General features: G+C 45.6%; 1 protein-coding gene and 1 long non-coding RNA gene across 5 annotated transcripts in view; one reads left to right on the plus strand and one right to left on the minus strand.

Annotated features, from left to right (window-relative positions):
* The window catches only part of GATA4 (GATA binding protein 4), a 53,638-nt gene extending 44,854 nt beyond the window's left edge, over window positions 1-8,784 (plus strand). For 3 of the 4 annotated variants that reach the window (XM_072986757.2, XM_078381872.1, XM_078381871.1), the window contains exons 3-7: window positions 1,088-1,254; window positions 3,747-3,872; window positions 4,710-4,797; window positions 5,540-5,685; window positions 6,792-8,784. In XM_072986757.2, coding sequence (XP_072842858.2) covers window positions 1,088-1,254; window positions 3,747-3,872; window positions 4,710-4,797; window positions 5,540-5,685; window positions 6,792-6,977 — 713 coding nt within the window. In that variant the 3' untranslated portion in view covers window positions 6,978-8,784. The remainder of the gene's footprint in view (window positions 1-1,087; window positions 1,255-3,746; window positions 3,873-4,709; window positions 4,798-5,539; window positions 5,686-6,791) is intronic. The other variant, XR_013539265.1, reaches the window with a different exon arrangement.
* LOC144584822 (uncharacterized) overlaps window positions 7,172-20,911 on the minus strand; it is a 274,399-nt gene continuing 260,659 nt past the window's right edge. The window contains exon 2 of the long non-coding RNA XR_013539288.1: window positions 7,172-19,872. This is a non-coding gene — a long non-coding RNA (uncharacterized LOC144584822). The remainder of the gene's footprint in view (window positions 19,873-20,911) is intronic.

A 20,911-nucleotide genomic window follows, 5' to 3' on the forward strand; every position in this document is an offset into this window, starting at 1 on the left:
ATATTTTAGGTGGGTAGGAGTGCAAGAGCAGGTTCCTCATATGTCCTATGGTGGGCATATTTCACCCTTGGGGGTTTGGAAATTGCCCACCTCTGGTCTAGGAGTAGGTTTCCTCTATTACTATTGTACTTGTGCTAGTTGGATAAAGCCACTGGATGCTCACCTGTGATTAAACCCAACTCCCCATAATGAGGAAGAAGGTGACCAAGGCTTTATCAGCCCCCACCGTTTACTATACCTATATGACTATGGTTGAACAACTTTGGGCCCACTTGTCTCCCTTCTTAGATTTTGCGATCTTTAAACTGCACTTGAACCGGACAGTGCTTCAAACACAGGACTGTCCACCTTACAGTACGTTGATCATGTGGACCTCAAGGATATAGTAGCACTTTTCAAATCCTTGAAAGGCTGTCATACAGAGGAGGGGCAGGATCTGTTCTTGACCATCCCAGAGTGCAGGACACGTAAGAACGGGCTCAAGCTACAGGGAAGCCAGATTAAGGCTGAATATCAGGGGAAACTTCCTAACTGTTAGAGTAGTACAGTGATGAAACCCATAAGCTGAAGAGGTGGTGAGGAGAAATTTAGACAACCACCTGTCAGATCTGCTTTGATTTGTATTCTTGTACTTAGCGGGAGTTTGGTTTCAATGGCCTTATGAGCCCCTTCCAACTCTGATTCTATGATTCTTTGACAACAAGGAGGCCATGATGGTCTTCCTTGGTCCAGGTAGGAATGGGCTAAACAGCCTGAAGACTCTGGCAAACTCATATTGTGATCCCTTGAAGGTAAAGGTTCCCCTTGACAATTTTTGTCCAGTCGTGTCCGACTCTAGGGGGCGGTGCTCATCCCCGTTTCCAAGCCATAGAGCCAGCATTTGTCCGAAGATAATCTTCCGTGGTCACGTGGCCAGCGTGACTAGACACGGAATGCCATTATTGTGATCATCCTGATTCATTCATGGGATCCAGAGTCCACAAGTCTGTGAAAAAGCTTAGAGAAATGCGTTTTCAGGCAAATGTTTGATTTTTCCGTCTCTTGATTGTTGTCTCTCCCCCCCCCCCCCATTTCCCTGTACCTGCAGAGTTTTTTGACGACTACTCCGAAGGTCGGGAATGCGTCAACTGCGGGGCCATGTCTACCCCGCTGTGGCGGCGAGATGGTACCGGCCACTACTTGTGCAATGCTTGCGGGCTCTACCACAAGATGAATGGCATCAACCGCCCCCTGATCAAACCCCAGCGGAGGCTGGTAAGGAGATACCTGTGAACCTTCGGGGAGGTGGGGCAGCTGTAAGCTTCCACCCACCTACCCATCCACCCAACATATCTATTCTACCTAGTTATAATGGTCTGGTACATCTTAAGTACACCATGAGGTACTAGTCTCCCTCTGTTCATCACTGGTTAGGCATCACCAAGAGTACTACAGTGGGGTCTAGACTTACGAACTTAATCCGTATTAGAAGGCAGTTCTCAGGTCAAAAAGTTCTTAAGTCGAATCTGCATTTCCCATAGGAATGCATTGAAAACCATTTAATCCGTATCTGCTCTTTTCGTCCATAGAAACTAATGGGAAGCTGCTATTCCGCCTTCTGCCACTAGAGGGGGATATTTTTTCTTTTTTCCTTTTAACCTAAGATGACTTAGCTTTAAAAAAAGGGGAAAAAAGAGTTTGTAACTCGAATCTAAGTTCGTAAGTTGAGTCCATATATTCCTATGAGAGCGGTTCGTAAGTCGAAACGTTCGTATGTCGAGCCGTTTGTAAGTCGAGACCCCACTGTATTGTCCATTTCTGGACACCACACTTCAAGAACTCAGCATGTTTAACCTTGAGAGAAGAAGACTGAGGGAAGAGATGACAGCACTTTTCACATACTTGAAAAGTCCTACAGAGGAGGGGTACGATCTATTGTCGATCAACCCATGGTGAGGGACACATAACAATGGGCTGAAGCTACAGGAAGCCAGATCTAGGTTAAATGCAGTGGTGCCTCGCTTAACGACAATAATCCATTCCAGGAAAATCGCCATTAAGTGAAAATATTGTAAAGAGAATTTAAAAACCCCATTGAAACGCATTGAAACCCATTCAATGCGTTCCAGTGGGGTAAAAACTCACCATCCAGCAAAGATCCTCCATACGGTGGCCATTTTTGCTGCCTGTATAGCGAGGAATCCATCCCTAAACACAGCGGGGAGCCATTTTAATTACCCGAAGGCCATTTTGAAACCCCTGATCAGCTGTTAGAAAAAGTTGTTTTGCAAAGAATCGGTTCCTGAAGCAGGGAACCGATCATCGCAAAGCGAAATTCCCCCATTGTCGTTAAGCAGATTCATCGTAATGCAGGGCAATCGTAAAGCGAGGCACCACTGTATCAGAAAGAAAGAAAAACTTTTATCTGTTAGAGTAGCATGGCAATGGAACCCATGACCTCAGGAGGTGGTGAGCACTCCCAACACTCCATTCAATTGTACAACCCCCTGCCAGATCTACTTTGTTTTGGATTCCTGCACTGAACAGAGGGGTTGAACCCAGTGGCCTTATAGCCCCCCCTTCCAACTCGATTATTCTATGATCCTATGATAAAAGATTCTGGGAGTTTGGTGAAAAACATGGACTCTTCTACTAGAAGGCTTCAGTGTACTCTCCCAAACAACAGAACTAGAGCCTTCTAATGTTGAATTAGAATTCGGAGTCTCTCAAACCAGTCCAAAGTTAATAGAATGAACCAATATCATCTCTGGGAGTAATTGCATAGTGTAGATGTGCTCTTAGCGATTCATCTTTTGGGGTTCATCTCCAGGAAGCCTCATGCATCACGAGCAGATATGCCTGTGCCATTGTAACCCCATCTGGGGTTTACAAAATATTGAAACTGGGTTGCAAAACCCCAATTATTTCCAGGAATATAGCTTGAACTCACTTTTTCACATGTGAAAAGTTTTGCCTCTGTAGGTAATATAGCACAGATTGAAAAATTCTTTTGTTTATGTACAGTACTCATATTCTTGTTTGGAACACAGCGTAAAGCGGCTTATAGCGCAAAACCATAACCATACCAGTTAAATATACTCCTAGTTAATATACAGTTTGAAACAAGGCCCGTTTGACAAAAATACAGGATTGAAATACGCAAGGGGGCCGGATAGCTCAGTGGGTTAGGAGTCCGATTGAAGAGCCAGTGGTTGGGGGTTCAATTCCCCACTGTACTTCCTGCAAGGAGAGCCAGCTTAGTAGCCTTGGGCGAGCTGCACACTCCCAGGGCGCCCCCGGAAAAAGGGAATGAAAATACACTTCTGAAGTACTAGCACAGGTGAGAACATTAGAACCGGTATGGAAATATAGGTGGGTGGAACTACAGACCATTCTGCACAGATAAGCCCATTAATGCATGCAATGAGATTTTCTTTTTTACAAACCCTTGATCGCGATTCGTGCCCCAGGATATGAGAGTCAAACTTCTCCCAGGAGCTTTTTTTTTTTCAGTTGTCCATGGCAAACTCTTGCATGGGCTCCCTTTAAATAATGATTTTAAAAACATCTTTAGAAACTTGTTTGTTTAAAAAAAAAAATTGAGATATTTAGGGTGCTGGATGCCAAGTGATGTTTAGAACTTGATGGAGTTCATCGGGTCCGGGTTCTTAGTTAACGTTTTGCAGCTGGGGAGTGATAGAAGTTTGCTGTAAGCTGCTGGTGAATTAACAGCCACTTGCCTTCGCTTGGGTCTCTTGATCCCACAGTCTGCTTCCCGCCGGATCGGTCTCTCGTGCGCCAACTGCCAAACCCCGACAACCACCCTGTGGAGGCGGAACGCCGAAGGCGAGCCGGTCTGCAACGCTTGCGGCTTATACATGAAACTCCACGGGGTAAGAGCAGTGGAACAGGGCGATATTTCCTTGTTGCGGTCTCTCTGGAACATGGGCTCTGTAGTCTATGCAGGCCCCTGGGAGTAGCTGTTTCTGTGGGGAGGGGTGTGTCGAGCAGTGGGTTCTTCGGGGACGTTGGACAAAGGCTGATGGAGTGGAGTGAGGGGAGCGGGCAGAAAATAAGTGGCGTGGTGTTTTCAAGGCTGGCGCATTCGCAAGAGGAAGAACCATCATTTTCAGGGTGGAGCCCTTCTGACCTGGCAGAGTTATTTTGCTGGACGATGGCTCTCGGAATCTCCAGCCATCAGGGTCCGTGGCCTCAGTGAAATGTGAAAAGGGGAGAAGACGCAACGGGGGGGGGGGTGAGGGAGAATCGTTTGTAAGAATGGAATGAGTAGAGGAAAATAAAATAAAAATTCCTGCACTTAGTGGCTCTGGATCAGCCTATTCTGTCAGAGGTCTGTAAGAATAATATCTGCATAGTTAGGACCCTTGTATCTGTGGGGGATTGGTTCCTTTCCCACGGATGCTGAGAACTGTGGATAATAGCAAATGCTATAGTACTGTAAAAGAAAAGGGGGAAAAATCCAGAAAAAGTATTTTCGCATGTATTACCAGAACTGGCCACTAGAGAGAGACAGAGGCCATGCTAGGCATTCTTCAACAGCCAGGTGTCAGACTCCTCTGGGAGTTGATTCCATAACCGGAGAGCCACCACCAAGAAAGCCCTGCCTCCAGTAGAGAAATGACTTTCGGGCCTCTTGTCAGGGTGGCTACACAGGAAGGGAAGGGTTCTGTGCGTGCCATAAAGGGTAAGTCTTCAATGCTTCCTTGTAGGTGCCGAGGCCTTTAGCAATGAGAAAAGAAGGGATCCAGACCAGGAAGCGCAAACCGAAGAACTTAAATAAATCCAAGACATCAGCCGGTAAGTACAGCTTAAGTGGGGTGGGGGTGGGGGATTCTTCCTCCTCCTCCTCCTGGTCCAACCCCAAACCCCATTATCCCCAACCCATGGCCCTTTTGTTGGGAGCTAATGGGAGTTGTAGTCCACATGTCGAGGGATTTGGGTTGGGGACGGCTGGCTGAACCCGTCCTATATAATCAACCCGTCCGACCTGCTTAATCCTTTTAGAGCCGCCAGCCACCATAGAAATGCCCCTGACGGCTTTAGGATCTTCCCGGCTATGCAGGTCCCCATTTCAAGGTAGGGACAAAGGCCTAGTGATGCTTGGAAAAGTTCTCTCTTTTTTGACTTCAACTCCCATATACCCAGCTGTTTGCTTGCCAGCCGTGCTGACTGGAGCACTCTGGGATCTGGAGTCCGAAAGGGTAACTTTATTTCAAGTTTAGGAACCCTCCACCCAACTGAGAGACAAGTATACCCCACCCTTCCTTCAGTAAGCTTAAGGCAGGACGCCTGTCACTCCACCCATTTTTTGTCTTCACAACGACCCTGTGAGGGAGATCAGACTGAGACGGAGTGTGAGCTAAAAAGGCAGAGAGCGAGCGAGCGAGGGTCCCACGCCTCGTGGGTCATGGTGGAGACTTGAACCCTGGGTCTCCCAGTTTCATACCCTAAGCACCAAACCCTACCAATCCTTGAATTCTTACGCAATTCTTGTTTCTAAAGTGGTTTCTTTTCCCTCCTTGCTCACACTAATACTCAGGGTCAGCCAGTAGTAACGGAAACTTGACTTCAGCCACCAGCTCCGCCACCGGCACCAGCACCACCACCACCTCTGAGGAGATGCGCCCCATCAAAACAGAACCGGGGATCTCATCACATTACGGGCAGGCGAGCCCTGTCCCTCAGGTGAGGACTATGACATTTAGCACTGCCAGACAGTTGTTTATGTGCTCTCAAGCTGCTTCTGGCGGAGGGCGACTCCATGAATTAATGACCTCCACAAGGTCCTTGTAAAGGAACATTCCTACTGAGGTCTTGCCGACAGGAGACCATGGCGTCCTCATACCCTCCTAGTCTTCCTTGCTGACTGAGTAGTTCAGAGCAGCATCAATCAATGCCAGCTTCCTCATTTTTGATCTCATGACAAGCCTGTGAGGGAGACAAAGGCTGGCCTGAACTCTCAGCTTTGCAAGCTTGACTCTTGAAAGGGAAAAACCTTATGGTTGTTGTGGTTTAGTCGTTAAGTCGTGTCCGACTCTTCTGTGACCCCATGGACCAGAGCACGCCAGGCCCTCCTGTCTTCCACTGCCTCCCGGAGTTGGGTCAAATTCATGTTGGTAAAAGAAGATAAAATGGCCAGCATCATACGGGCGCCCTACAAAAACATGGTGTGGCCACCTGTGGTGTATTTGTGTAATGGCTGGTCGCCACCCCACCTAAGAAAACACCATTTGAGAGTGAGAAGACTTACCAGATTTGCAGATGACACAAAATTGGGTGGCATAGCTCATGCCTTGGAAGACAGGAGCCAAATTCGAAAAGATCTTGGTAGGCTCAAGTACGGCGCTGAAAATGGCAGAATGAAATTTAATGGGGATAGATGCAAAGGTTTTTTGGGGGAGAACACAAATGCACAATTGCAAGATGGGGGATCCCTGGCTCAGCAAAACTACGAGTGAGAAGGGTCTTGGAACGGTTGTCGATCACAAGCTAAATATGAACCAACAGGGTGATGTGGCTACCAAAAAAAAAAAGCATTTAGCTATTTTAGGATGTATTAACAGAAGTATAGTCTCCAAATCCCATGAGGTACCATTTTGGGGACTGCAAAAGGGAGGGTAGAGCTGCCCCCACACCTTTCGAGTGGATTTTCCAGTGGAGACGGCTTGGCCACTGTGTGGATAGAGCGCTGGACTAGTCAGGCCTTGGACCTGATCTAATCTGGCTCTTCTCCTGTTTTCTCTTCGTTCCTTCTGTTGATGATTTATTCCCTTCTTTCCTTCCCGCACCAGGCATTCTCCGTTGCCACCATGTCTGGCCACGGCTCAGCTCTTCACTCCGCCATGCAGGCCTTGAAACTCTCCCCGCAGGCCTACCAGGCAGCGATCAGCCAGTCTGTCCCGTCGAACTCCAAGCAACCCGACTCCTGGAATGGCCTGGGTTTAGCTGAAACCCACGGAGACATCATCACAGCATAACCCCCTTCCGCCCTCCAATGGAGTTTCCCTGGGCTCGGGATTCATGGACAGCCGGAGCAGTCAAACAACGCTGGGTTCTCTGTTTTCCTTTTCTTTCTTTCTTTCTTTCTTTCTTTCTTTCTTTCTTTCTTTCTTTCTTTCTTTCTTTCTTTCTTTCTTTCTTTCTTTCTTTCTTTCTTTTTCTTCCCTTTCTGCTTTCTTTCTTTCTTTCTTTCTTTCTTTCTTTCTTTCTTTCTTTCTTTCTTTCTTTCTTTCTTTCTTTCTTTCTTTCTTTCTTTCTTTCTTTCTTTCTTTCTCCACTCCCTTTCTCAAAGGGTATCAGTCGGTCGATCTTTGTAGAAGAAGCGTTCCAGGTTGAGTTTTCCAGACGCGCTTTCCGAAGGCCATCGTTGGATCCCTCCCTTCTAACCATAGAGAACAACCCAAAAGTGGTTTTAATCCCTGGCTTTTCCACGATTTTCAAATCACAACCGCTTTAAGCACAACTGACAGATTGTGCCTAGTGTCATTCCTCACAAACAACACAAACAAGATCTGACCTGGTTCTCATGGACACCCAAAATGATGGCTTCCTTTCTTGATTTTTCGCCATCTCTTCGGTGACTTGCTCTGTAGCCCGACAGGATGAGAAAAGACGACCACTCCAGCATCATTCAGAGTACACCAGTTTTGGCTGTAGGGATGGATTTTTTCTATTGATTCCCGTGTACACTGCCCTACTCCCCCCCCCCGAAAACTGCAACATCAAACTTCGGCTTGTGTTTTGATGAATGAATCTTTAACCAATCTGATCCTTCCAATCAAACCTCCATTGTCGTCGGTGTCACTTTTCACACCTTTACCCGTTGAGTCATCATCAAGGGTTGAAAAATCAAACAAGGGGCATGTGACTGCAAATCAGGCCATAAAATATGTGTGGGTTCTTTTTAAAAGCAAAAAAACCAGGAGAAGATCCAGTAATACACGGATGGGCAGAGTCACAGTAATTTGTAAGGAGGGGGATCAGCAACTGCCGGACACTGTGCAAAATCCAGCCTGATGGGTGGTGTTGATATCCGTCTACCTGGAGAGGAAAAAGCAATGCTGGCAAGGAATCTAGGCAACCAGGTAAGGGCTGCCTAGGTGGATTGGGTCCCTGGCCTGTCCTAGCCAATTTCCCAGTGCCAGCGTGTTCCTCTCCTAAACTAGCTGCTAACTAGAATTCGTTAGTCACCATACTGGATGGAAAACTGTCTAGACAATTTATTGAGTCTACCCAACTTAATGGATCTACTTCACTGTTGCTTTTCTCCTTTCCAAGCTGAAGATAGTGTTGGCTGAATAAGCTACAATAGAAATGGGAAGGGTTTTTAGACAGCAGATCCCACAATAAATGCAAAGCTCGAGACTTCCGCAGAAGAGCCGAGAAAGACTCAAGAAGTTTTCGAAAAGCGTGAAAAAGATTTCTGAAAGTTCTGCCTCACTGTGCTCATTGCTGGTGGATTCCCCAGTAATCTCCTGGACCCAGTAATTCCCTGTAGCACCCCTAGGTTAATTTATCTGCATTTCTTGAAACTTTATTATTCCCTCTCTCCATTGCTAATGAAGAATTAAATTTTCTTCCTTTCTAAAGTAGACATTCCACCTCCTCTCCCCTGACGTCAAGCGGAGAGAAGGCCCTTCGATTGATCTTCAGGTTCTCTGCAGTTTTCTCTTAATTTTTTTTTGTTTTTCTTCTCCGAAACAGAGGTTTGAATGGGAAAGGGAAAAGATGTTGAACCTTACCTGTATCCACTCAAATAAAATTTAAATGAGGTCTTTCATTGCCGTTCTGTTTACCAGTCCACGTTCTTTGCTTGTGATAGTCTTCTGACCCACATTTACAGGCTGAAAATGTTGATTGCCCCTTCACGCCTAGAAAAAATTTGACTTGCTGATTTCTGCAGATGAGATGCTACAAGAGACAGAGAAGCCAGGCGGGCTCCCCCCCCCCCAACTTGGAACTCCATCCATTGTATGAACTAGAATCCTGTCACAAACGCACAGTGTCAAGGGGCAACTGAGCCCTCGATTCTACTTGGGTTGCAGGTTGCTCGTGTTTTCCCACATCTGTCGGTTGAGTAAACGATTGCAGGCCTGGTCACCTGACAGACGGGAAGCAAGATGGAGTGGGGGAGAGAAAAAAAACACAATTGGGCAATGGTGCCTTAAGCACACCGTTTTCTTCAACAGGATTTTGGGTGCAGATTTTGGTTCCATCAGAAGCCACAGGTCCTCGGCGCAAGCGAGGAATAGTTTGAGTTGGTGTAAGAACCTTTTCGAAGTTCCTGGATGGCAGGCTGGGCTTGGTTTGGGGCAGGTCACAAGCCATGCATGCCCAAAATTGATAAGTATCAGCTTGTTTTCACATCAAGATGCCTACCCTTGGTTTCTTATGAGGGGAATCCTAGCAGGGTAAAAAACATAACAATGGCAGTATTTCCTTTCCCAGGGAAGACCAAACACAGTTGAAGCCATTGCTATCCCTGCAGAATGCAACGTTAATGTGTCGTAAAGCAGATTATAGCAAAACCAGATCATGTCTTACCTTTCTGAGATCAAGGAGCTTAGAAAATAGCACAATAAAGTCGAGTTCTCCAAGTCTTCCTTGTGTTTCATCCTTCCTCTTCACCTGATCATCCCAGGTGGTCACTACGTTTCGTTCTCGTTGACCAAACGTTGGCTGTGATGTGTGATTCATGAAATGGGAGCGTTGTTTCCTGGGTGGTTCGTTGCAGATTGAAAGAGAGCCGAGTCAAACAAAAAGCTCGATGTCATCTGTTCATTCCCTAGTTTTGCCAGGGCAAGAACTAGGTGGCAGGTGAGGCAGAGAACACCTGCCTGATAGCCTGGGAAGACCGCCTGTATCCATCAGCCTTGCCCAAACCGTCTCCTTCAGCCCGTGGACTATTCCTGCCGTCCCCAGACAACAGCCCAAATGGCTGGAGATAATAGAAATGGTTGCCCGTCGTATCTAGAAGGCACCGTGTTGGGATAAACTGATTTAGAGACAATATGAAACGGGCAGGCTGGTAGGCAAAAGACCTCTAAATGCCCAAGCTCTACATGGCCAGTATTGTGTTGCTTGCCTCAACTAGAGTAGACCCACTGGCTCAATGAGATGTGCCATTCAACAGCTGATTGACTCAATGGCCTACTCTTGGTTGTGACTAACATGAGGGTATGGGTTAGGAGGACATATTAGGAAATTTTAGCATCTGGTCTGGCTCATATTTTTGGGAACACTGGAGAAGTTTCTTTGCTTGGAGAACAAGAATCGGTCGGCCAATATGTGAGATGCTTAGAAGAGCATTGGAGGGGGGGAGAAAACCCTTCACATGAGTAAGCCTTGCATTTCAGTAACAGGCCTTAGACATGGTGCTCAAAGCGCAGAATTCTGCGTGATGGACCTGCAACCAAGCTGTCCAGCAGAGAAGCTGGAGAAATCCTCAAAAAGTTGTGTGCAACCTTGGGGTTGGTGTGAGGTGGGAAGGAAACTTAGAGATAATGTGGTTTGGACCTCGTTTCCCACAATCCCCAGCCAACCCAGCTGATGGGAAAGAGCTGTGCTTTGTAGTCCAAAATATTTGAGCGTGGAAAGTCCTGCATCCCTGGCTTACTAAGGGAGTGACTATACTTTGCTACAATTTGATTCCCAGCCTGTATTACATCTGAAATCACAGTGCTCACATGGGGGCTGCAGAATGATTCGGGGGTTCATTGTTGACACTGGATGTGATGCAATTCACATTCCCGCTTACAGCCTTTCCTTCCTTCCTTCCTTCCTTCCTTCCTTCCTTCCTTCCTTCCTTCCTTCCTTCCTTCCTTCCTTCCTTCCTTCCTTCCTTCCTTCCTTCCTTCCTTCCTTCCTTCCTTCCTTCCTTCCTTCCTTCCTTCCCCCCCATATGCTAGCTCAGACCAACACAGCTACCTCTTCTAAAGTTAATAGAGAGTTATACCACTAACTGTTCTTCCTTTATATAGGTCAGTATATATTTCATCCCAGGGATTTAGGCTGGTCTTGGGCATCAACTGATCACGCTAAATATGTCACAGATTAGGCATCCTTCGGTCTCGAGAGACTATGGTCACGTGCTCTCAATAGAGAACTTGGAACAGCGTCTAGTGCGGCTGAGAAGGCCAATTCGAGAGTGACAGTCCCTTCCACACTGAAGACAAACACAGTGTGTCCCCTGTCCAGCTCCCTGGTTTTGCTGCTTTCGGGACGGCCTCTTGGCCTCAGCCTGCAGGACAAGGGTCTCTTCAAATTGGGAGAGGCCGTGATGCAACGCCTGCCTCCAGGCTGAACGCTCAGAGGTCTGGGTTTCCCATCTTTTGAGGTCCATTCCTAAGGCCTTCACATCCTGCTTGTATTGCAGGATCTGAAGGCTTTATGTCCTTGTATCACAGCTGTGGTCTCCCTCTGTGGCGATTTCCTTGCATTCATTCTCCATACAGGAGGTCTTTTGGAATCCGACCATCAGCCATTCTCACAACATGCCCGAGCCAGCGTAGACGTCACTGTTTCAGTAATGTAAATGCTAAAAATTCCAGCTCGTTCCAGGACTACTGTATTTGGAACATTGTCCTGCCAGGACAGCTACAACACAGTCAGGCTGCGATTGTCTCTCCTCAATTTTGGGGGTGAAAGGGACTGGAGGTCTGCCAACAAGCCAGCCTCCCTGCTGATGAACTTCTAAACTAATAATAATAATGTGCTGTCAAGTCAGTTCTGACTTATGGCGAACCTTTTCAGGGTTTCCTAGATAAAGAGTAACTCAGAAGTAGGTTACCATTCAGTGAGTACCCTGGGATTGTGCAGCTTGCCCAAGGCTACCCAGGCTGGCTCTACTGGCATGGATCAAGCTCCCAACCTCTGGCTTTGCAACTGGAGACCTAAACTACTGAGCTATCCAGCCAGCTAGCCTTCCAAACCAGAGAGGGCCTCTTACGAATGATCACATTCAGAACCTGCAAAAGCACTATCTCTTTTCGCACTTTTTGGGGAAAATTCTGGGAGCGATTGTTCTTTTGGACCTTAAGAGGGTGACCAGACGCAATTCCGGACTTGACGACACACAACAGAACAGGCAGAATCTTAAGCCAGGATTGGGCCATTTGCCAATTGTGTTTGAAATAAAACTCCCATCCTTCTTGGCAGGCTGTGCTGGCTATCACTGATGGGGCTTAAAGGCTAGAAAACATCTGGAGTATCAAAGTTGACACACGCACACCCTTGAGAAATAACCCCAAAGCCCCATTCCAGGATTCCATTTTTGCTAAACCTCGTGACTTTATAACGTCAATGGCTAAAAAGGCTGCAGGGCCGCCCCTAGTGTTAGGCGAAGTGAGGCTGCAACAACATGGTCAAACGCTGCGGGATTTGCTCCACTTACAGAACAGGTACATTTGCAGGATTTTTATACTGACCACTTGACACAAAGGCTGATTTGAATCAGCCTAGCCCTTTTTACTCCCAAAGTGGCTCTCCCCCCCCACCCTCCTCGCTGCTGTTGGGAGGCACCCTATTACCTTATTGCTGGGTCATAATTATCTGTCTTTCCCATATTTATTACGCATAAGACGATTGGCAGAGGTGGGACCAGAGGAAGGAAGGAAGGAAGGAAGGAAGGAAGGAAGGAAGGAAGGAAGGAAGGAAGGAAGGAAGGAAGGAAGGAAGGAAGGAAGGAAGGAGACAGAAACACTGTGGCTCTTTAAAGACTAACTGCTATGTTTTAATGTAGCCACATGCACCTTCTCGGAAGGATCATCAGAGGAGGCCCTTCTCTCAGTCCCATTGCCAACGCAAGCACTTTTGATGGGGCCATGAGACAGGGCCTTCTCGGTGGCAGCTCCCAGGTTATGGGATGCTCTCCCCACCTTTTCAGGCAGGCTTTTGACCATCATGACTGAGTCCCTGGATGCCTTTTAAAAGTTAAGATAGCTTTTGATGTGTACTTGCTTTTAATTCAATTGTCTTTTAATTTGCATATTTTAAAAAAAACATTGTTGTAGAACTTATTATGTTTTTAATTCTTTTCAAAATCGGGAACTGGCTTGTAGTCCCCATAATGGGAGAAAGGTGGCCTATAAATACAACCGACAACCGTAAAATGGAGGAAGGAGAAGTTTTTATTCGTGATGAACCCGGAACAGAGTTTTGGACGCAGCACGACAGTCGGGTTCCGAGTTGCCACAGCTGAAGTGAAGGCCGCTATGATGATGTCCCGCCTCTGGTCGAAGGGGATTGAGTAGAAAAGAGATGTTTTATCGGTGGCTCGTTTGTTTCTGGATGTAATTGACCCCATTTAGATGCTGCTTTTCCTGCCACAGCCTAAAGGTGGCGCCAGTGCTCTTCCTGTCCAGTGTTTTCCCCCATAAATGGCTTTGCCAGGTAGGTCAGGCTGAGAAGGGATGGCTCAAGATCATCCGGTGAAGGTGGGTTGGCACCAGAGTAGATCAGAACCGAAGTCAATCCCTTCCTGCTTCATTGCATCTTTCTGGATCTTCTTTTTATGGACACCCCATGCTTTGAGAGCAAGCAGAATCTTCTCCTTTGTGCTATATGCCGTCAAGTCACTTCCGACTTAGGGCAACAAAGTGCTCTCCAAAATATCCTGTCGTCAACAGCCCTGCTCGGCTCTTGCAGACTCATGCCAGTGGCTTCCTTTACAGCGTCAGTCCATCTCACATGTGCCCTTCCTCTTTTCCTGCTGCCTTCCACCTTGCCCAGCATTACGGTCTTTTCCAGAGAATCTTCTTTTCTCAGGATGTGCCCAAAGGAGGACAATCTCAGTTTCAACATTTTTGCTTCCAGAGAAAGTTCAGGCTTCATTTGTTGTGGGACTCCCTTGTTTATCTTTCTGCCAGTCCAGGGTATCTGCAAAGCTCTTCTGCAGCATCACATTTCAAATGAATTCCCCCCCCCCCAAAGCTTTATTTACTCCACAGTTTTCACATCCATACAGTATATGATGGCTGGAAATACGATTGCAGAATCTTGAGAGACGAAAAGAAAAGAAATTGAAATCGTGGTTGTTGTTTTTTTATACTTTTACCGAACTACCAACCTATCAGAAAAGACAGAAATGCGATCTTTTAAGTCTTTCCCGATGGTTTGTCAAGTAAATGCTGCAAAAACTGGCAAGGTGTGTGTGAGAGAGACGAGGAGTCTCTCAGTGTGTGTGTGTGTGTGTGTGTGTGTGTGTGTGTGTGTGTGTGTTCATCGTAGCCAGATGTTGTAAACCTGGCCTCTGGGATCATTTGTCTCTCCAAAATGAAGATGACACCCTAATCCGAGGTGTGGTGTCATTACTTTGGATCTGACAGGATTGAGAAGAACGGATTGCCCATTACCAATTTCGTTAGAACGGAGGGCATGCGAGCACTCAGCTTCTTGGTCCCCTGCTTTTTGGTTGATGTCCAGGTCTCCTTTGCACTGGCATGTGGCAGAAGCACCTGGCAACATGGCCGTCCGAAACTAGTTCCTTATGGGAAATCTGCAGGCATGAACATGACACCCTCCTAGGCAGGATATAAATAGAATAAAAAAATAAAAAAATAAAATAAAAAAATTGGGTGCTTGACCTTGGGAGAGGGCAAGTGCTCCAATGCTGGAGGTGTTGAAGAGAAAATTGGACCACCATCTGTCAGATCCGTGGGATTCCTGCCTTGAGCAGGAGTTGGATTCAGTGGCCTTATAGGTTCCTTCCAACTCCATTCATTTTTCGATTCTATGACGTCTAATGAGCTTCATGGCCAGATGAAGATCTGAATCCAAGGTTTGTCTCCCATAGTCCAACTCTTTAGCCATGACATCTGTTGGCTGTGCATACACCCTGTAGCAGTAAGTTCCACAGTTTAATTCTGCACTGTGCAAAGCAGCACCTCCACGCTTCTGCCTTAAAATCTCCTTCCATTCAGATTGAGCAGAGGATCCCAATGGGTGCTGCTTTACAGAGACTGGGAAATTTATTATTTTTTCTATGGCTCCCAGGGTCATCGTTTGGTTGATACCAGGATTGCCATGTTACCTGGTGCTTCTGCCACGTGCCAAGAAATGGATCAAGGCAGTAGTTTTCCAATCTCTGGTTAGCAGAGGAGGAGAAAGACACTGGATTATCATCTCCTGCATTTAGTTGCAGGCTAATTCCACCTCTACCCAAAAAACTATACACATTTTCCACCTATATAGGATAGCTCACGTTCCCAATGGCTGAGACAAGGGGATGATTCTTCAAGCTACCCCTGGACCATCGTTACTGTGACTGTCCCGTTAGAAGGGGACCCACACCGTCCTTTGCTGTCCGAAATATGCAATAAGAAGAGAATGATTCCTCCCCCCAAAAAATGGCTATCGAAATTTTCAACCTTCTTGCATACTTCAGGACTAAAATTGCTCTTGAGCAGCATTTGTAAAAATGGTGTTTCGGATGTGGCAAACGTCTGTTTTAACGTATTTTTAAAACGTGACATGGTGTATGGCCAATGGGCTACGAAACCAAAATAAATTTGAACTTTCTGCCTGTGGACTTGGAGTGGCCATGTTACACTCTGTGCATGTGAGAAAATGGATCATAATCCACAAAATAAGAGGCTGAAATAAGGTAGCTGTAAAAGGTGACACAAAACTCTTTGCTTTCCCCCACCCAAGTAATGCAGTGGAATAGATTTCCTATGGCATTCTAGTTTCCTGGTCTTCAGACCCCAGAGGCACTTTTCATCTCAAACAGGAAATACAGCTTTCTCAACATTCTGGAAATGAGACCAGATTCTCTATTCAGCAGATAATTACAGCCTGGCTGGCTGAAGAGATGCTGATAACTCTTTCTCAGAGTTTTGTAGGTGGAACATGGGGCTCGTTGTGTATTTGTTGGTTGTGATCATTCCCTCTTCTTCCTTGCCACATCCACTCTCTGCCAGCTGATTAATGATTAAAAAAAAATAAGAATGGCTTGCTTTGCTGTCTCCCACTTTTTCTTCTTGTTGTTAGCAAGGTTTTTAGTTGTCCTGTTAGAATTCTCTCTCTTTTTTAAAAGCTCCAACCCTTCTTGGGTGCCTCTTCTTGTTAGGATCTCCTGCTATGGAACCTTATTCATCATCATTCTGAGAGTGTTAATTTTTTTTTATCCAGTGTATGTGAGTGGCTACACTCTACAGAAGTGCCTCGCTTAACGAGCGCACCGTTTAACGACAAATCCGCATAGCGACATCGCAATTGCGATCACAAAAGTGATCACATTGCGATGTTTAGATAGGGAAAAAATCACTTTGCGACGATCGGTAAGCGTTTTGCTTACCGATTTTCGCATATCAATTTTTAAAAAACAGCTGATCGGCGGTTCCAAAATGGCCGCCAGATGCCCAAAATGGCCGCCTGCACCATTTTCACGCCCTGCCCTCGCTTACCGAGGGCGCGAAAATGGAGGCACTATGGGGAAATTTCGCACAACGGTGAGTTTAGGAGCCATAGGAATGCATTAAACTAAGTTTAATGTGTTTCTATGGCGTTTTCGGTTCCGTATAGCGATGTTTCCCCATAGCGACCGTTAGTCCAGAACGGATTAACCTCGCTATGCAGGGCACCACTCTACTTCGGTTTCCTTTGAAATCAAGAATTCTAGTAGAATATGGTTACTCTTGGCCAGAACCCCTCTTACTGTCACTTCCTCCACCGGGCCATTTCAGCTGGTTAGAATCAAGTCAAGGATAGCTAGTGCTCTACTTTCTCTCTCCACTTTTTGTAGGAGAAAATCATCAGCCACACGCTGATATACATATTTGGAAGGGCCATACTTGACAGAATTTGCCTCCCAATAGATATCAGGATAATTGAAATCTCCCATCACTACTACATCCTCTTTGAAATCCTTGTAATTTGGGTTTCAAAACTTTCATCCTCACCCTCTGCTTGATTGGGCGGTTGGTAATAGACTCCGACGACCATGTTCCTCTTCTTTTTTGCCCCAAGTACTCTCTCCAGATGCTCTCAATGAGACAGCCAATATCCTCCACCTGTATTTCTCTGCAAGAATGTGTATTTTTGACATATATTGCAACTTCACCTCCCTTTCATTCTTTCTGGGGTTTTCTTGAACAATTTATATTCTTGGGTCCATTGTTGAACTGCTGTTTTTTTCCTGATAAAGACCCTAAATCTAGCTTCTTGTAACTTGAGCCCATTAGTATGTGTCCTGCACTCTGGGATGATCGAGAACGGATCCTGTCCCTTCTCGGTATGACTGCCTTTCATGTACAGTATTTGAAGAGGGCTATTCTATCTCCCCTCAGTCTTCTTTTCTCAGGGCTAAACATGCCTAGTTCTTTCAGTCTTTCCTCATAGGGATTGGTTTCCAGGCCCCTGATCATCCTTGTTGCCCTCCTCTGAAATTGCTTCAGTTGGTTGGCACCCTTCTTGAAGTGTGGTGTCCAGAACGGGAAACAGTACTCTATATGAGGCCTAACCAGTGCCGAATAGAGGGGAACTAGTACCTCACGGGATTTGCAGACTATACTTGTGTTAATGCACCCTAAAATAGCATTGGCCTTTTTTGCAGTCCCGTCCCCTTGCTGGCTCACACTCAGCAACAATTCTAAGATCCTTCCCACTTGTAGGATTACTGAGCCAGGTATCCCCCATCTAGTAACTGAGCATTAGGTTTATTTCCCCCAGGTTTAGAACGTTACACTTGTCCCTCTCAAATTGCATTCTGTTGATTTCAGTGCTATCAAGATCCTTTTAAACATTTTGTTCCTGTCTTCCAAGATATTAGTTGTTCTATCCATTTTTGGATCAGCTGCCCTTGATGAAGTAATGCAGTGAAAACATTTTAAGTCTATTTTTTTTTAAAAGTTGAAAGCAATAAACAGTGGTGGCCCAGCCACCCAAAATCTACATACAGTATTAAAAACATCAGCAGTGTTCACACCCATAAAACCACATTGAATTGAGTTGATTTTAGGAGTGTTTTAAAAAGCCCCTACCAGCCAGGTGAAAAAAACACACACACCTTGCTTTGTAGCCCATATACGTTGGTTTTACCCTAGTGTCATGTGAATGACAAAATCTAAATCGATTTAAATGTAGTTCTTACTGCCAGCGTGACCACAGCCTCAGTTTCCAAAGATAGGAAGTGAAACATACAGTCACTACTTTGATCAACAGTATGTGAGAAACAAGTGCTCCTTTTTATGGAGCCACTAGTGAAGCCACTCACAATTTTACAGGCTTTCGTTGTGAAATGAATCCGATAAATGGGTCAATGTTGCAATTATAATTGCAATTCTAATTGCAAGGTTGCAATTACAGCTGAATCTGTTTACAGATCTGCTTTCGAGTTCCCTGCACTAGTTCTATGCAAACGGTACACCATTAATCCATAGCTAGAAATGCTCCCTGAGGGATTATGGGAGCTGTCACCCAAAAATGTCACTTTCACAGTGGTGATGATATGGAGCTTACTGCATTATCTGCTTTGGCAGAAGGTTGCTCTCCATGACCATCGGGGTGTCTTTAACTGTACAGCAATCTTTTTTAAAATTTTATTTTATTTTAACTACAACATAAACATAAAATACATAAACCAAAATACAAATTGACTGTGTTCCCCAGCACCCTAGTTGGGACTTCTTGCAGTAACCCTCCTCTTCCTCTATCTATATTTTTCTTCTTCCTTTATTGTCCTCTTCTCCAGAACTGCATTGATTCTTGATTTAGAGGTTTCCCTTTTCCTCTTGTTAGCACATATTCCAAAAATCTGCCTCATATATCATAGAAATTATTCTTTTTCATCTCTCCTTTCTTAACCTTTAGGTTACAAGTTAACTTATCATTTATAGCAGGGTTCCATATATCATTATACCATTCTTCCATTCGAAATTCAGACTTTGATTTCTAATTTCTAGCTATTATTACTCTCGTTTTCGTTCGTTTAGTCGTTTAGTCGTGTCCGACTCTTCGTGACCTCATGGACCAGAGCACGCCAGGCCCTCCTATCTTCCACTGCCTCCCGGAGCTGTGTCAGATTCATGTTGGTTGCTTCAGTGACACTGTCCAACCATCTCATCCTCTGTCGTCCCCTTCTCCTCTTGCCTCCACACTTTCCCAACATTAATGTCTTTTCCAGGGAGTCCTCTCTTCTCATGAGATGGCCAAAGTATTGGAGCCTCAGCTTCAGGATCTGTCCTTCCAGTGAGCACTCAGGGTTGATTTCCTTTAGAATTGATAGGTTTGTTCTCCTTGCAGTCCAGGGGACTCTCAAGAGTCTCCTCCAGCACCACAATTCAAAGGCATCAATTCTTCGGCGGTCAGCTTTCTTTATGGTCCAGCTCTCACTTCCATACATCACGACAGGAAAAACCATAGCTTTGATTATTCGGACTTTTGTTGGCAAGGTGATATTTCTGCTTTTTAAGATGCTGTCAAGGTTTGTCATCGCTTTCCTCCCAAGAAGCAGGCGTCTTTTAATTTCGTGGCTGCTGTCTCCATCTGCAGTGATTATGGAGCCCAAGAAGGTAAAATCTGTCACTGCCTCCATATCTTCCCCTTCTATTTGCCAGGATGAGATGGGACCAGTGGCCATGATCTTAGTTTTTTTGATGTTGAGTTTAAGACCGTTTTTTGCACTCTCCTCTTTCACCCTCATTACAAGGTTCTTTAGTTCCTCCTCGCTTTCTGCCATCAGAGTGGTATCATCTGCATATCGGAGGTTGTTGATATTTCGTCCGGCAATCTTAATTCCAGCTTGGGATTCCTCCAGTCCAGCCTTCCGCATGATGTACTCTGCATATAAGTTAAATAAGCAGGGAGACAATATACAGCCTTGTCGTACTCCTTTCCCAATTTTGAACCAATCAGTTGTTCCATATCCAGTTCTAACTGTTGCTTCCTGTCCCACATATAGGTTTCTCAGGAGATAGATAAGGTGGTCAGGCACTCCCATTTCTTTAAGGACTTGCCATAGTTTGCTGTGGTCCACACAGTCAAAGGCTTTTGCATAATCAATGAAGCAGAAGTAGATGTTTTTCTGGAACTCTCTGGCTTTCTCCATAATCCAGCGCATGTTAGCAATTTGGTCCCGAGTTCCTCTGCCCCTTCAGAATCCAGCTTGTACTTCTGGGAGTTCTCGGTCCACATACTGCTGAGGCCTACCTTGGAGGATTTTGAGCATGACCTTGCTAGCGTGTGAAATGAGTGCAATTGTGCGGTAGTTGGAGCACTTCCCTTTGGCACTTCCCTTCTTTGGTATTGGGATGTAGACTGATCTTTTCCAGTCCTCTGGCCACTGTTGCGTTTTCCAAACTTGCTGGCATATTGAATGTAGCACCTTAACAGCATCATCTTTTAAGATTTTAAATAGTTCAACTGGAATGCCATCACCTCCACTGGCCTTGTTGTTAGCCAGGCTTTCTAAGGCCCACTTGACTTCACTCTCCAGGATGTCTGGCTCTAGGTCAGCAACTACATTGCCTGGGTTGTCCGGGATATCCAAATCTTTCTGATATAATTCCTCTGTGTATTCTTGCCACCTCTTCTTGATGTCATCTGCTTCTGTTAGGTCCCTCCCATTTTTGTCCTTTTTCATGTCCATCCTTGCACCAAAGGGTCCTCTGATATCTCCAATTTTCCTGAACAGATCTCTGGTTTTTCCTTTTCTGTTATTTTCCTCTATTTCTTTGCATTGTTCATTTAAGAAGGCTCTCTTGTCTCTCCTTGCTATTCTTTGGAAGTCTGCATTCAATTTTCTGTAACTTTCCCTATCTCCCCTGCATTTTGTTTCCCTTCTCCTCTCTGCTATTTGTAAGGCCTTGTTGGACAGCCATTTTGCTTTCTTGCATTTCCTTTTCTTTGGGATGGTTTTTGTTGCTGCCTCCTGTACAATGTTACGAGCCTCTATCCAAAGTTCTTCAGGCACTCT

Source organism: Pogona vitticeps, chromosome 1 (assembly GCF_051106095.1).
Source record: "Pogona vitticeps strain Pit_001003342236 chromosome 1, PviZW2.1, whole genome shotgun sequence".
NCBI lineage: Eukaryota > Metazoa > Chordata > Lepidosauria > Squamata > Agamidae > Pogona > Pogona vitticeps.